The following is a 14,473-nucleotide window of genomic DNA, read 5'->3' as shown; positions in this document are numbered from 1 at the left end:
ATATTGAATTCATTTATACGTCCTCTGTCTATCTTTCCACATTCTCGTCCATCCTCCATCCCTCCAAATCCTCCTGTCCCTCCCCCTATACCCTCTGGGACAGGTTTGGAAGGTTGGGTTTAGCTATGGGTGAAATAAATTTGGGTTGTTCCATTAGATCTGATGTCCTCCACATGACCTTCTGACAATCCTCTGGATAGTCAATATTGTGTACAGTTATTACTATGACTTGTCCCTCTGCTGACACACATTGGGTTGTGAGGTCAATAGACAGGTGTGGTGGTGATGTTAATGGTGGGTCGAAGGTTAAGGTCACAGGGTCTGGCTGGTTACTAGATGGTCACAAGTGATGGAGCCCACCAGAGCACCACGCACAACCATTAAAGTTTAAACTATTGACTGTCTGTCTTACGTCTGGCCATTGGCCAATTACCAGCAGAGCAGATGACAGAGGCTCTCAAAGTCCAGTCTCTCCTCTGCCTATAACAAAACAAACCTCTACATGAGTGTTATGACATACTATACAAGAACTCACCCCTACCTTTGAAACACAATTAAAACTGCTCCATAACATAGACCTAGTTTGCAGGCTTATTTAGTGAGTAAGCTACCAGTGCAGATCATTTTGGTTCAGTAATTGCTTATACATTTTGCTCTTTTGTATGTTATCTTTTGAACTAGTATTCATATAACACATTTGTTATCTTACTGCATATGAGCACAAAACTCTATTTTTAAACATAGTTTTGTTAACTTACTAAATAGCAGCTCTAATTCTCCGACGCACCGTTGCAATAAATTCCCCAGGAAACGTGTGCAGGCGGCGGTCGGTAGCGGCGGGGTGTGCTGGCAGTCCAGTGACGGTGGCGGTGCGCTGATCGGTAGCGGCAGGGCGTCAGTAGCAGCGGGTGTACTTGGTCAGTGCCATCATCGACCAAAGTGGATCTGAATGGCGGGTTTATAATCAAGTTTATTGATGGTCTGCTTGGTGTGTTGGCATATATTAAGCTGAGGCAGCAAAGAAAGTACTTACAATCGTTCATGTTTACTTGTAATAAGATCTTTATATACGTGATCTGAATTAATGGCACTACAGGTCATCATCTGATATAGAAGCAGTCGGCATCTGAATGAGTCTAATAGAAGATAAAGAATGTGAGGTTGTGAATATAGGAAGAGATGAGTGGTATAGAAGCAAGAAAAGAGTTACACAGTCATGGTATTGTGATGGAGGTGGTGGCTCAGCAGAGCCCTAGGTGCGTTCATCTAACGTAACCATAGTGTCTCTCTTTCCAGGTTCAATTATTGGAATCTAAGAATAGGATCATCGACCTCCAAATCAGAATTATAACGGCTGAGGCCTGGGTAGAGGAGGCGATAAACAGACATAAGCGTTTATTGCTGGGTGTCTGGGGTAATATTCTGCATTCCCAAACTATGAGCTTGTTCTAATTATAAATCAACATCATAAATTCTGAGAACTTCCTCAAATTCAAAATGTTATTAGACGTGTTGAAAACATTACAACGTCGATACTAAGCCTTTTACTCTGTATGAATACTGCATTTTCACCATATTGTGAAAAAAAATTTACCTATTAAAATTCACAGATGGCATTGTATTTCTTACTTTTAATAAAGACTGAATAATAATTGACGGTTTACTGACCCATAAACTAGTTCAATTAGTGGTACAATATCCGCCCACTCGATGGCGTGACTGTGTGTGGTGTGTGTGTGCGTTTACCTTGAGTGTACATAATGGCATGACGAATTCGACCTTCTAGCGTCTTTTAGCATTTCAGCCTGCCTGACCTCTATCTGTCCCTATCTGTAAGATATCACTTTCGAAGAATGAAATAAACCCAGTGTTGTCTGCTCCCGGTTGCGGAAATATGTATTTCACAACGGGCAGGGACACACGGGGTGCATCATATAAACACACAGCAGACGGCAATATTATGAGTTACACGATCATTCCTGGCCGGTCACCAAACTTTTTTTTTCCTGATGGGCGAATAACTTAAGAAAAGACCATTTGACTCGGGCCGCATAATCATTCTGGCTGGCTTCCTTTCTGGCCCAGGCAGCTCTGGAGAAAAAAGACGAAAAACTAAAGTTTAACGGAAAAATATTGGGTGGTGGCGTCTATTTTCCAAAAACAAAGACAGCCGTATTCATTTAGTTTACTAAAGTTGCTCAATTAGCGTAGCAAATAGGGCCTAAATGTTCCATATGCATTTCTGTTGGTGAGCATGTTTGGCTGGTGGGCCCGGCAGCCAGCCCATAGACCGTGATTTAGTGACTGATTCCACACAGACAAGTACACAAATAACATTTAGATTTTACCATTTCTGAACATTTACTTCTAAAAAATTATGAAATGTCTCTTATATTTCAACATCTCTGTCATTCATATACTTATAATACTTCGCTACCCTACTTCATTTTTACTTTAAGAACAATGTAAGTGACTTGACTTTCATCATCATCTTAGAGTTACAGGTGGTACAGACTTCTCGTAATAACAGCGGTGTTTCATACGGCCAACTCTGTACAACTGTCTCTGTTCTAAGCTTCAGTTTCTTGAGGTTCTTTCATCACTTCTACAGTAACTTTTGGCTTTCTGTATTAACTTGTAAAATAATAATAAAAGCGTATGCGTGTGTGTATCTACATGTACATAATACTGGCGTCCCTCTAATAAGGTGATATTTTAATCAACTTGGGTACATGTAGGTTATCACTTTATTCACTAATGATACAGACAGAGAACGCATCTCTACGCTATATTTGCTCAAACACGGAAGTCGCTCATGCAGCTTCTGGAACTATTTCCATCAAATTTAGCAGTTACAGACCTGTTAGCATTCTGGATAGTATTGCATTATCTTCCTCCACGTTATGCTGTTGACTGGCGGGAATTACCTGGCGGAAAAAGAAAGTATAAAAAGTCTGTAAGTAAAAATGATGTCTTGACCGTTAATCTCTGAATCTGTATTTGGCTGAGGATTTTCGTACCATTATCTTTCAGATATGCGACATACACATCACCCTTCTTACATCAGGGCAAATATTGTCTATTGTGGCGGATCTCAGATAACCAAGATATATTGCTGCATCTGACATTCAGGTGGCTGGTGGGTATAATTAAAAAGCGCTCCTTTATTTTCCAGTTGGCTGTTTGGGCATTGATGATAATTAGAACACTAAGCTGCTGTCTCCACTATTCACTGCCTTTATTTGTCCCCAAGTTACCTTTGGCTGTATAACATAGTGGCGTATCTAAGAGCTCACATACTAAACATGATTTTGTGTTGTCTTAAAATATAGTTACAAAGCTCTTAAGAAGACATATGAAGAGCTAATACTGTCATACTGTAAAATTATAAATTACTCAACATTGACACTGCGTCATCTGGCCTCCCAGTGCGATCGGAGACCGAAAGCTGCGCCATGTGACCTTCATGCAGAGCTGTCTATGAGAGACTTTAATGCATCACGGATAGTATAGTACGATCTTCCTGTTGTGCTCTTCCAGACAGCTCTCTGTTTGCAGGCTTTTCATTCGGGATGGGAAGGAGGCGTAGAAGGCAAAAGATCCTCGTGCCGGTGAACAGAGCTTGCGTTGGAAGACTGCCTCCACCATTCCAGGGAAAGTGTTGGTGATGAGGAAATTTTGACCGGTTAAACTGTCACCACGAACGCCGCTGGGCCTCTAAATCTCCCAGCGGGAGGCCTGTACGAAGAGCCGAGGATGGAGTCCCAACGAGGAAGCGATAAGCAAAGACCATGGGCTGATAATGTATGACAAGTTCACTAACGGTTGCCGCACTCCTCCTGAGACTCGTCCAGCGAGTAGTACGCCTCTATTGTTTGCATTCTAAACTGGCCTCGTTGGCTTCTCATATTGTTCTGGCATTTACCGTGGACTGCAAAAAAAAAAAAAAAAAAAAAAAAAAATATATATATATATATATATATATATATATATATATATATATATATATATATATATATATATATATATATATATATATATATATATATATAGTGATGCTATGATAAGTTTAAAAATGAGAGTCCGTACAGTTTACATTTAATTAAAAAAAGGTAATTTTAGAACTTTATTATTTAATTAGATTAGGTAATCAGCTTTGATACTCAGCCCAGGTGCCTTTAACCCCTGGCACCGAGGTGGCTTTACAAAGACATTAGTGATGAAAAAAGTAATTATAAACTGAATGACACCGACCCGGCAGCAGATCTTTCTCAGGCTCTACAGTAAAAGCCAATTCACTCAAAGTGATGGTTGGCCGCTCTCATGCCGCTTACGCTAAGTCCCCAGGCGTCAGCATTTCTTCCTGCCAGATCCTCTGGGGCTGGTGCAAAGGCCGCTGGCTCAGGCTTTGGGCCTTCCACAGAACATCGTGTTATATGGCTGCTGAGATGACCGCCGTGTTTTACTGACTCTTTGCTTTCCACTGGCAATGCTAGTGAATTCAGTAATACTGACGACGCTGCTGGTGTCTGGCGCATCCCTTCCTTTGGCGGCTATCTTATGCCCGGCAATTCTTTATCAGTCCTCAGGGTCAAACAACGTACAGTTATCATGGTCACGTTTGCAGTTGCGTTATTAACCTTTATAGCTGCTACGTCCTTTCCGCTTGCCAGAACTTATAACGACGTTTGAGTCCCCAGTAGGATCTTTGGTTTTCTCTAATCCATAGGGTCTTTGTCCTCAATTTTCATTTTAATAACCGTACTCAACTCCAGACAATTATTTATTAAATAACAAGGATATGCGGGGAATTGCGTGCTGATGCTGCGGTCAATTTATTTAACTTTGATATCTAGTATCTTACACAAAAGGAAGGCTACAAATTATATTAATTTTCATTGGTTCTTCTTATCTTATAAGGTATTTTGTATAAAAATCATCTATTTCTGACTTTTACTTGTAGATCTTTATGTCTCTATTAATATTTTACGTTGGCTTTGATTGTATAATACCACGGCCTCTACTCCATTGGCTCAAATTTATCAATACAGTGGATCCCAGCTGATACACTTCCTTCATTACTGTTGTTATTTTATTTGTTGACCACTGGGTTTAGTAGTATTAAGCTGTTAATGTACATTATTTTCTCTTCAATATAAAATTCACCGTACAGAGAAAGTGGCTGAATTGGGCTGTTATCCAGTGAGATGGATGGGCAATCAATAAGGTCCTGCTTTGGTTTCAGAGTGACAGGATCTCACCTGAGGCCCTGAGCCTCAAGCCAGCCGCTGGAGATTGTTTATTGCAGTGCATCCTTGTATATAAACACTGTTGCTCACCGTCTTGTACCATCAGGTTCTTCAGTGATGACTGTGGTATTATTTATTGTCAGAACATATAATCCTCAATTGTTTGAGCTACAAGGCGTAATTAAGCCATTTTGTTCTTGCTGATTACTTAACCGGTAATATCAAATTTAGTGGGGCTAGGTCCTGTATTATTTTGTTTTCAGGTACTTCTTTCAAATTGGATCTCCGTACTTCTATAAGTTGTGATCTGATGTTAAAATTTAAATTTTGTAGGCACACTGTTGCCTCACCTGGGGATTGTATTCCTTTGTACTGTGAAATTACCGTGGGTTGCAGGTATGAGAGGTGATAAATGTGGTTTGTATTCAGGTATATTGTTTGGTGCCTCAAGTGTTATCAGAGAGGTGCTTGAATTATTCTTGTTCAAGAATCACCAAGTGTTGGTGGCTGAGAAGTGTACTGTTAGATGAAATACAGAATATTGCTCTATTTGGTTCAATACTTTAGAAAGTCTAGCATTGCATTGTGTTGTTTTTATATTTAGATACCCCAGTGATACATTTACTCTATATATCTTGAGCAAAATTATACATTTACACCCCACATTATCGTGCCTCAATGTACTACTAATTCAGGGGTTTGAAATCAGAAGTACAATATTGTGATAGTGGGACAGAGAGGAAAGTGAAAGAAAAAAATATGGAAGTAAGATCCCCTATAATAGATGACAGCGATCTCTGATGTATATCTACCATTCACCTTAGGAGGTGAAGGCACTTCTAAAGGGCCATAGGGGACTACCTTAAGACCCTCAGGCACATACAACAAAGATCTTTCTCCCCGAAAAAACTGTCGTGGCGTTGGCTGACAGATTGGCTAGAGGTTGACTTCCACTTGATGATGACGATGGGTGGCCGCGATGGTGTTTATCTCGAATGGACACTGTGTGAAGATGACAGCATTGATACCTGACATCTAACGGAGGATGCATCAGCAAGCAGGAAAATTTGAGAATGACACGTTTGAAAATATCCTTCAGAATTGACTGACTCGTGGCTGCGTGATCTCATAGTTTATCTGGATAAGCTGGTTCACCAAGTCCATGGACTCAGGACTGACCTGTAGGGCTGCAGGCGTCATGCAGTCTGGGGATGAGTCTGGTGAGGTGAAAGTGGAAAACCTTTTCTACTAACAGGTTGGTTGTTCAGTCAAGTCAGTGTCTAGGATTTTACAGTGTTATTAAAGTTCATTTTCTATATTTCTTCATCATGTACTATTATAAAACTGCATCTCTATACCACCTTCCCTTCATTAAACTAAAGAAGTTTGAATAATGTCTGGGATAGTAAACAGTGGATACACAGAAAGTTGTGGCGGAAAGAACATTTGAATTTCTGGGACTGGCTTCTGGAAAAGCCTACTCGTTAAGGATAAATATAAAAATATATTTGTACAGCTAATCTGTTTCACCATTTTATACTTCAATGTATTTTAGAAAACTGTGATGTTTTGTTTCCATATATAAGTATTTGTGGCCCCTTATAACTGGGTTGACTGATCCACTTTATTGCTTCAATTCTTGCTTTCGTTATGATATGTACAGCAGCATTATATATATTTCAGGTTTTATTCGTCTATTCATTTGTAGTACACCATTATATCCATTGTTGCTCTGGCTTGTCCTTTATTCAAATCTCAAATTCAATTTGTATTTGGAAGTTAATTACTGACTTATATGTACTTTAGCAAACCTCAGGTGTTGCAATAAGACACAGTGAGCTCTTATCGGTTTTGGAGGAGAAAAAGGCTACTCACTCCCACCGAGACCACTGTAGACACCCACAAGACCACCTAACAGGCACTCTACAAGACCACCTAGGCCTTTGGACCACACCTAACGACCCTCACAAGACCCCACCTGCTGACCTCACGCTCGAGATGCTCCACCTGGGCGTCTCAGGGCCAAAACACATATGTGGCAGCGTAGATGGGGGACGAATATGCGTAAAACAGCACGCAATTCACGTTAGATGACGAGGCTTTGATTACACCACCGACACGTGCCGGATAATTTGGGTCATTAAGGATCAATCTGTTTTTTACGCAGATTGGCAAGACTGCATCAGGATAACACCAGTTCACTGACTTAGGTAATGGTGGTTTCGTGACCTAAATATTATTTTTCGTTCTAATGGTATCTTTTATGATATCGACGTTCTCCCCAATTACAATGATCCTCAAATTCTAAATCAAATATACAAGGTTATCGTTCTGGCACTGTATCTTATAATTATTTAGAACGACAAAACTAAAAAGGAAATTGTACCCACCGCGACTAGATCATATATAACTTTTTATTGTCTTCCTCTTAACGATTGATATACAAACAGGAATCTTAAAGCGTGGGATTGGATAGTTGCTTCGACAAAGATATGAATGGATAAAGAACTTTCCAGTGAAGGCAAAACCAAAGTTGCTACGTCCTCTTGTGATGTTAACGCTCCGTATGTCTAAAACAGTACAAATTGCGGGATGCCCGTAGAACATACTGGTGTGATCTAACCAAACACTCACAGGAGTTTACCGGGTTCATATAAACTTTAAATTCTATTACGCTTCTTTCAGACAGGCCAACCTGGCGGCTGACGTTTGTTAATAATGACCATTAAAATAAAGGTGAATAAATAAGATTAATGGATGAATGCGAAAAAATTGTTGAAAGATATCCACCAATTCAATTTAAAAATTTTATATATTATCTTATATAAAATTCTAAAAGCCTTACTTGTATGACTTGATGGATTTGTAACTTAAAGAATCTAGATTGATTACGTGGCTATTAAGCTTGAATAAAGGCCTGATTTATTGTTGAGTCCTCTTGGCGACTGTGGCCTTCTCTTTTGATATTTCTCGGCAGTAGAAAATTTTGGTCCTTTGGATTAATTCTTTGTGAAATTTTTTCATATATTTAAAAACTATAATATTAATCTAACATCCACTTAATATATTCTTCACGGACAATATGAAGAAGATGAAGGCTGTACTAACCTCCAAAATTCACTTATTACGATCTACATACGGGGAACAAAAAGTCTTTCGTAAATACAGACCATGCTTGACACCTAGAGTGGACATATTAGTAACTCGAACTCGCTCTCTTAATAGCATTACTACAAAAGGACTGTACAGTGATGTGATCGCGACAACACCCTGACGAAATACCTCTAACCTGAACTTTGATGCGCTGCTACTGTTCTGTTGGCAGGCTGCGGCCTTGGGACTGCTACTGTGACAGCCCATAAAAATTTGCTGGCCCTTATGAATATTTTGGCTTTTTCATCATATGTTTATCTTTTCTCTTCATTTATTTCATTTGGAAGATGGTCACGTCTCTATTGCACCATTAGGTACTGGGCAATGGTTCTGGATATATCTGGACCTGTATCAGTGTTGGTCAGTGGTCTTGAGCAACCACTTGAACCGTCACAACACTCTCGACTAGTTTATTTTGGTTTGTTCTTACCAAGCTCTGCCCTGCATATGCAGGTATCCAGTGTCTGAGCGTTTTAGTAGCGCTCCCCAATTGGTCACCCTCTGGCCTTCTAAGTTTACTTTGTTTATATGAATTAGGGCTCAAATACAAACCTTATTGTGTTGCATGCTTACTTGTCGTGCTAGTTTCACTTATGAACTTGATGTACTTTCGTTTCCACGCTGTTATTATTATAAATATTTTTTTAATATTTACCGTATATCCTGTGGTTATAGAGTATTATGAATGGCACGTTCATCGTTTGCTCTTCCTTGTGTTTTCAACATGGAACATTATAACCCCCTAGACAAAGTATGTCCCCTGCTTGCTCCTCAACATAGCCACACATAGACTTAACATAGCCCCACAACAGATGTACAATACAGTATGTCAGTCAGTCTTATACCCATTTGAAAGTGGTGAGAGGAGGCGAGGATCTCTTATCTCACCAAACAGATAGATACCAGCCCAAGTAGACCGGGAGGAGTGAGGGTGAAACCAGACCAAACACTAGACCACTTGGGGCGACGCTGAATCATGTCCGTTTACAGGCAAACTGAACTAGAACTGCAGGAAAGTCAGTGGTATTAGTATTAACTCTGTGTGGCTGTGTCAGGGGAGGCAGTGGTGGTGGTGGATATAAGAATACGACTTATGGTGTTAGTGGCAGTGTTGGTTAAAATTACCTTGAGTGGTTACAGTACAATGTAATACAGTTTACCTTACCTCAGTTTTATACTTATAAATATATGGAAACTTTTAATTTTGGCCTTCACTGACCTCAATCTTCTCATTTCAGTCAGGTTGGTACACACCTATTATTATGAAGGCGAAAGGCCACACAGTAGGATAATATATACCTGCTGAAACATCTATAGGGTAACCTCCAGTTATACACACACTGCCCATTAAAGACACTCAAGGGCATCAGGGAACCGATCCACGACTTCTGCTCCTCCGTCACGTTCAGGGTCGAGTTAGGGCTGTCGAGGGAAGCCAGAGCGGGGGAGGTGTAGGCGGCACTGAACCCTACTGCCATAGAGCCCATAGCCACGGACACGGCAGCCAGTACCTGAAGGAGAGAAGGGGCGTGAGGATATAACTTGGCATAGAAGAACATATTTTGGTTGATGTACGATACCTAAGACATCAAGCTTACGTCTATATCTCAGAATGCAGAGTAAATAACCTGTGGAAGTAACTCTCACCTATTATAATTATTATCACAGTAGTAGCGAGGTGTGGGGAGGACAAGCAGATGATCTCAGATATATTAAAACCATCTAGGGATAATTTCTCAAAGCAACACATGGATTATTTTGCAGTAAAAGATAATTATTTGCCTACTTAAGGGAATATTCTCCTTTCGGTTCTTTAGTATAAGAGCGATGGTGGTAGCTACAGCTTTACACCATTTAATATGAACAAAAATATCTCAAACAGTTAACCAATTCACTTTATTGTAGTATTTTTTTATTTAATTTACTATTTGGGTTATACAGTAATAGAAAGACCATCGCTGTGTTTACAAGTTGATAACAGACTTGGCAGTGGCGACGGTGTTTGTGTTTGTGTTTGTGTTTTTTGCTCTGAACCAGAATAGAATACTGTACCCAGCCGCGGTGTTGTTGTGGCTGTGTGCCAGAGTAAAATAAACATTGGTGGTGATGCAACGTGACGTCAGTTTAGTCTACATGACATTAATACATTCACTGGTTAGTTATCATACTCTCTTCGTCTCAAGGGAGTAAACAGTTCTACGCCGCAACAACTCAAAACCTTCCGTTGACTCCATAACAGAACATATGAACAGAAGTTGTAACTGTTGACTGAAGAATGAGTTCGATTCCACTGACGCACTTAAGGGTCAGATTTATTCTAATGACGTAGTTATGGGTGTTAATTGATCCCAGTGTCGTAGTTAGGAATAGGAGATGATATACTTGCCAGTGATGGTGTCTGACGTGTGACGGAACATGAACCGATAGTAAGAACCTGGCTTGAGTGAGGTGGGTGGCGCAGTTACTAGTTAGACTAACGATGATGACTAAGAAGGCAAATTAAAGAAATTCGTGTTTTAATGAATGTTTGTTTAGTGGTGCATAAATATTATCCCTGGTAACTAGTTGCCTGTGTGAGTCTTGTCTCTACTGACTGTGAGTCTTGTCTCTACTGACTGTGAGTCTTGTCTCTACTGACTGTGAGTCTTGTCTCTACTGACTGTGAGTCTTGTCTCTACTTTAAGACGTGAGCAGTTCCTATTGTCATCACTGGTCGCCACTCAGGAGGGCCACACTTGGTCGTCACTCAGGCGGGCCACACTTGGTTGCCACTCAGAGGGCCACACTTGATCGCCACTTAGAGGGCCACATTTGGTTGCCACTCAGAGGGCCACACTTGATCGCCACTCAGAGAGCCACATTTGGGTGCCACACTTGGTTGTCACTCAGAGGGCCACACTACCCCAGTAACTGAGAACTCCAGCCATGAACATATCTCCCTGCTGGTGACGTCAAGACACCTGCGCAGTGTAGGGCAGTGACTATGTGCAGGCCAGCGGAGGATGAGGAAGGGCCATGGTGTGACGGACGGACACAGCACTTTAGGCTATCATCAGCCTTCGTGAGGTGTTCCGTCTGCACACTCCGTTGACCCCGTCGATTGCACCACAGGCGCATTCCCCACCAGAGAAAGATCCGGATGACGTCACTTCAGCTCAGTGCTCGTAAGGGGATCATCCTTTTTCAGGAGGAGCCCCGGGGCGCCGCAGGGAGAGTGGGGGTTGTTACAGCATCTTAGGAATACCGTCACCGCCGTCTCCAGGTCTTCAACGGTAACTGGTGTAATGGACCAATTGTGTTTTACGTTTAGTGTGTGGTGACAATAACAACAGGTTTGTCTACTCGTTTGATTTTCACTACAAAACGATTTTCTCTTATGGTCAAACAATTACAGAAGAATACCTTTATAAATATTAAAGCTTGATATGAATACTCGTATATAATCTATAATAAGTTACAGAGAACAACAGCAGGACGCGTGTTTACATGAGCTCGTGTACACAAACAAGTCTCGCCAAGACCAACACCGCCAGACGACGATTACGGTAACACGGCCATCGACATTTCAGGCACCGGATCTTGACTATGACAGTGTAATGGGACGCCGTGTCAGACAGGTCAATTTATTTTGTCTTCGCCTTGAATAATGTAAAGTTAGGAGTTTAATCCTTGCCGTGGTCAAGGCACAACACTTTTCATCTCCTGGAACAAAATCTTCCTTGAGCAAATTTGAGTTGTGGCAACAGTCTGAACCCCCCCCCCCATACACACACACACACACTTCAGCCCCGTGATATTAATGATAATTCCTCATTGTGTTTTTTCCTTTACAATGTATTATTTTTTTCCTTTACATTAAACATTTCTTTACTGCCCACACCCAACTTCCTCATTCACACCGATTCCAGACCATTTTCGTCCATCCTCATCCACCACCCTCACCCACCACCCTCATCCACCACCCTCATCCACCACCCTCACTCTTCACCACTTACGTCAGGTTTCTCCTGCTTGATAGTGAATCAGTTACCAGCGCAATAAACTGTTCAAGTGGTCCTACCCTGACAGCCCCAGCTTAATGGCGTCTCGCGGAGCCCCTCTATGGTACCGTACACCCGTGAGTCAGTAGGAGCCACCATTAACCATATACATACAAAACAAAAAAGAAACATTGTTCTTTTACTTTATTCTCACAATATATAAAGTGTGTCGCTGCATGATCACCATAATGTTTACTTAATGTTGTAATGTAAACACCTGAGACGTTTGTTTACTTTTGAGAATTATGTTGTTTTCAGTCATGTTGTTTCTACATGTAAATCCGTTGTACTATTTTTTATAGATATTATCATTTGTTATTGTCACTTTTTTATCAGACTGTTAAGTTTCACTGTTCTTCAATCAGTTTGTTTGAGGCAGAGAAATGACTCATAGTTTCTCATACCAGTTAACTGAGTGAGGCCTGCTTAGTGCCCAGCCTCCCTCCCTCTCCTCCCCTCCCCGTCCACAATCATTGATAACGGGGGTCTGACGAAATACTCCTCACGTCAAAAAAAAAGTACATTCCTAGACACAATCACCCGTTCCAGACATTCACGCAACATGGTACCCATAATTGCGGAGCTGAGTTGTGGTTCACCTCTGACACGACGCAGCTGGCCGGTGTTTGAGTCACAGATGAAATGTACCGGTAAATGCCCCCTCCCCCCACACACACACACTCATCCTTATATCACTTTATGTAACTTGCTGACAATACCCATGGCCCTTCAGGTACTTACGCCCTTAATGCATGAGTCGAGAAGGCAAGCATGTTGGGCGCTGTAAACGTTTTTGGTATAGTTGCCGGTACACCTCCCCGCCGGTGAGTTTGTAACTTTCTACACAATACAGAGGAGTGCAGGTTACATACACAGGTAGACAAATGTCTAGATTTTCAGAATTCCGTACATCAAACTTCACCCCCAACCGCCACTTTGAGACTTTGACGTACAGTACAATTCATAGATGTGTTCTCGCATCACCAGATAGAATAAAAAATATAAGTTATATATCGAATCTCTGAGAGTCTTGTCCGAGACTATAAGCCAAGTGCACTGTTACTGGAACACCCACACCGGCACTCTACCCGAGGTCAGGTATTAACAATTCATCACGGTGGAGAGGATGGCGTGAGGGCCAGAAGGGAGGTCTCCACGCCCGCATAATCTAAGATCGCGATTTACTTCGCGCCAAGAAGCGTCAAACTACCCACCGTGACCCACCCTGCTGACGGACCAGGGTTGTTTTGGACTATATGAAGGATCGGTTGAAAACATTCGAAAATATTAATATACAGTATCTAGTTCCCGTTCATCATCTATCAGTGCGTCAGGCGGCTCGTGGCGGGAGTGGCTGTCCTTCATATACACGTGGTCGTTTACTTTGTACAATAATATTACTACAGCTTCACAGTTTTCTCCTGGAGGGACAGAAGCCGCAACACAGCAACACACAGGAAGTACCCTTGATACAGTGTGGTCTAGGACCTCATCCCCAGGAGCGGCCATGTATCCCCCAGCAGTCCAGCAGAAGAAGACAAAAATTGCACCAAGTTCACTATTATTTATTAAATTACTTTCATGAAGGAACTCGCCCAAGAGAACGACTACACATACATATATATACCTTCCTTACCGAGCACACGCGTCAAATGTTGTGAACTGCACTTGTCGGAAAGACGCCCGGGCTGAGTAATCTAACATACTCCTGTTTAAGTAGAGCATAACAAAGACAACGTACTAGCAACAAGAACTAAAACCGGTTCCTTTGGCTCCGGGAGGAATTTGATACCCTGTCAACATGTGGGTACAGTCCCGTGGCACACATTTAAGTCATGACCACAATACAGAGCCAGATGTAAGTCAAGACATGTACTTCGTCCCCCTCCAATGAACACAGGTATACACGTGGACTCCCTTCACAACTATTGCTATTCTTCCCTCTGCTGTTGCCTGTTTTGATATTACTTCTTCCAGCGGCCGCGACCAACACATAGAACATACGCGGCGAAACTCGAGGACCGCTTAATG

At 41.5% G+C, this 14,473-nt stretch overlaps 1 protein-coding gene across 1 annotated transcript in view; it reads right to left on the bottom strand.

Annotated features, from left to right (window-relative positions):
* LOC121874616 (serine/arginine repetitive matrix protein 2-like) overlaps positions 1-14,473 on the bottom strand; it is a 151,297-nt gene that overhangs the window by 121,341 nt on the left and 15,483 nt on the right. Inside the window, exon 2 of the mRNA XM_042378844.1 lies at positions 9,744-9,913. Coding sequence (XP_042234778.1) covers positions 9,744-9,913 — 170 coding nt within the window. The remainder of the gene's footprint in view (positions 1-9,743; positions 9,914-14,473) is intronic.

The sequence above is a fragment of the Homarus americanus genome, unplaced genomic scaffold (genome assembly GCF_018991925.1).
Source record: "Homarus americanus isolate GMGI-L3 unplaced genomic scaffold, GMGI_Hamer_2.0 scaffold34360, whole genome shotgun sequence".
NCBI classification, from domain to species: Eukaryota; Metazoa; Arthropoda; class Malacostraca; order Decapoda; family Nephropidae; genus Homarus; species Homarus americanus.
Note: the sequence above shows the minus strand (reverse complement) of the source record. Positions and strands in the feature narration are given on the sequence as shown.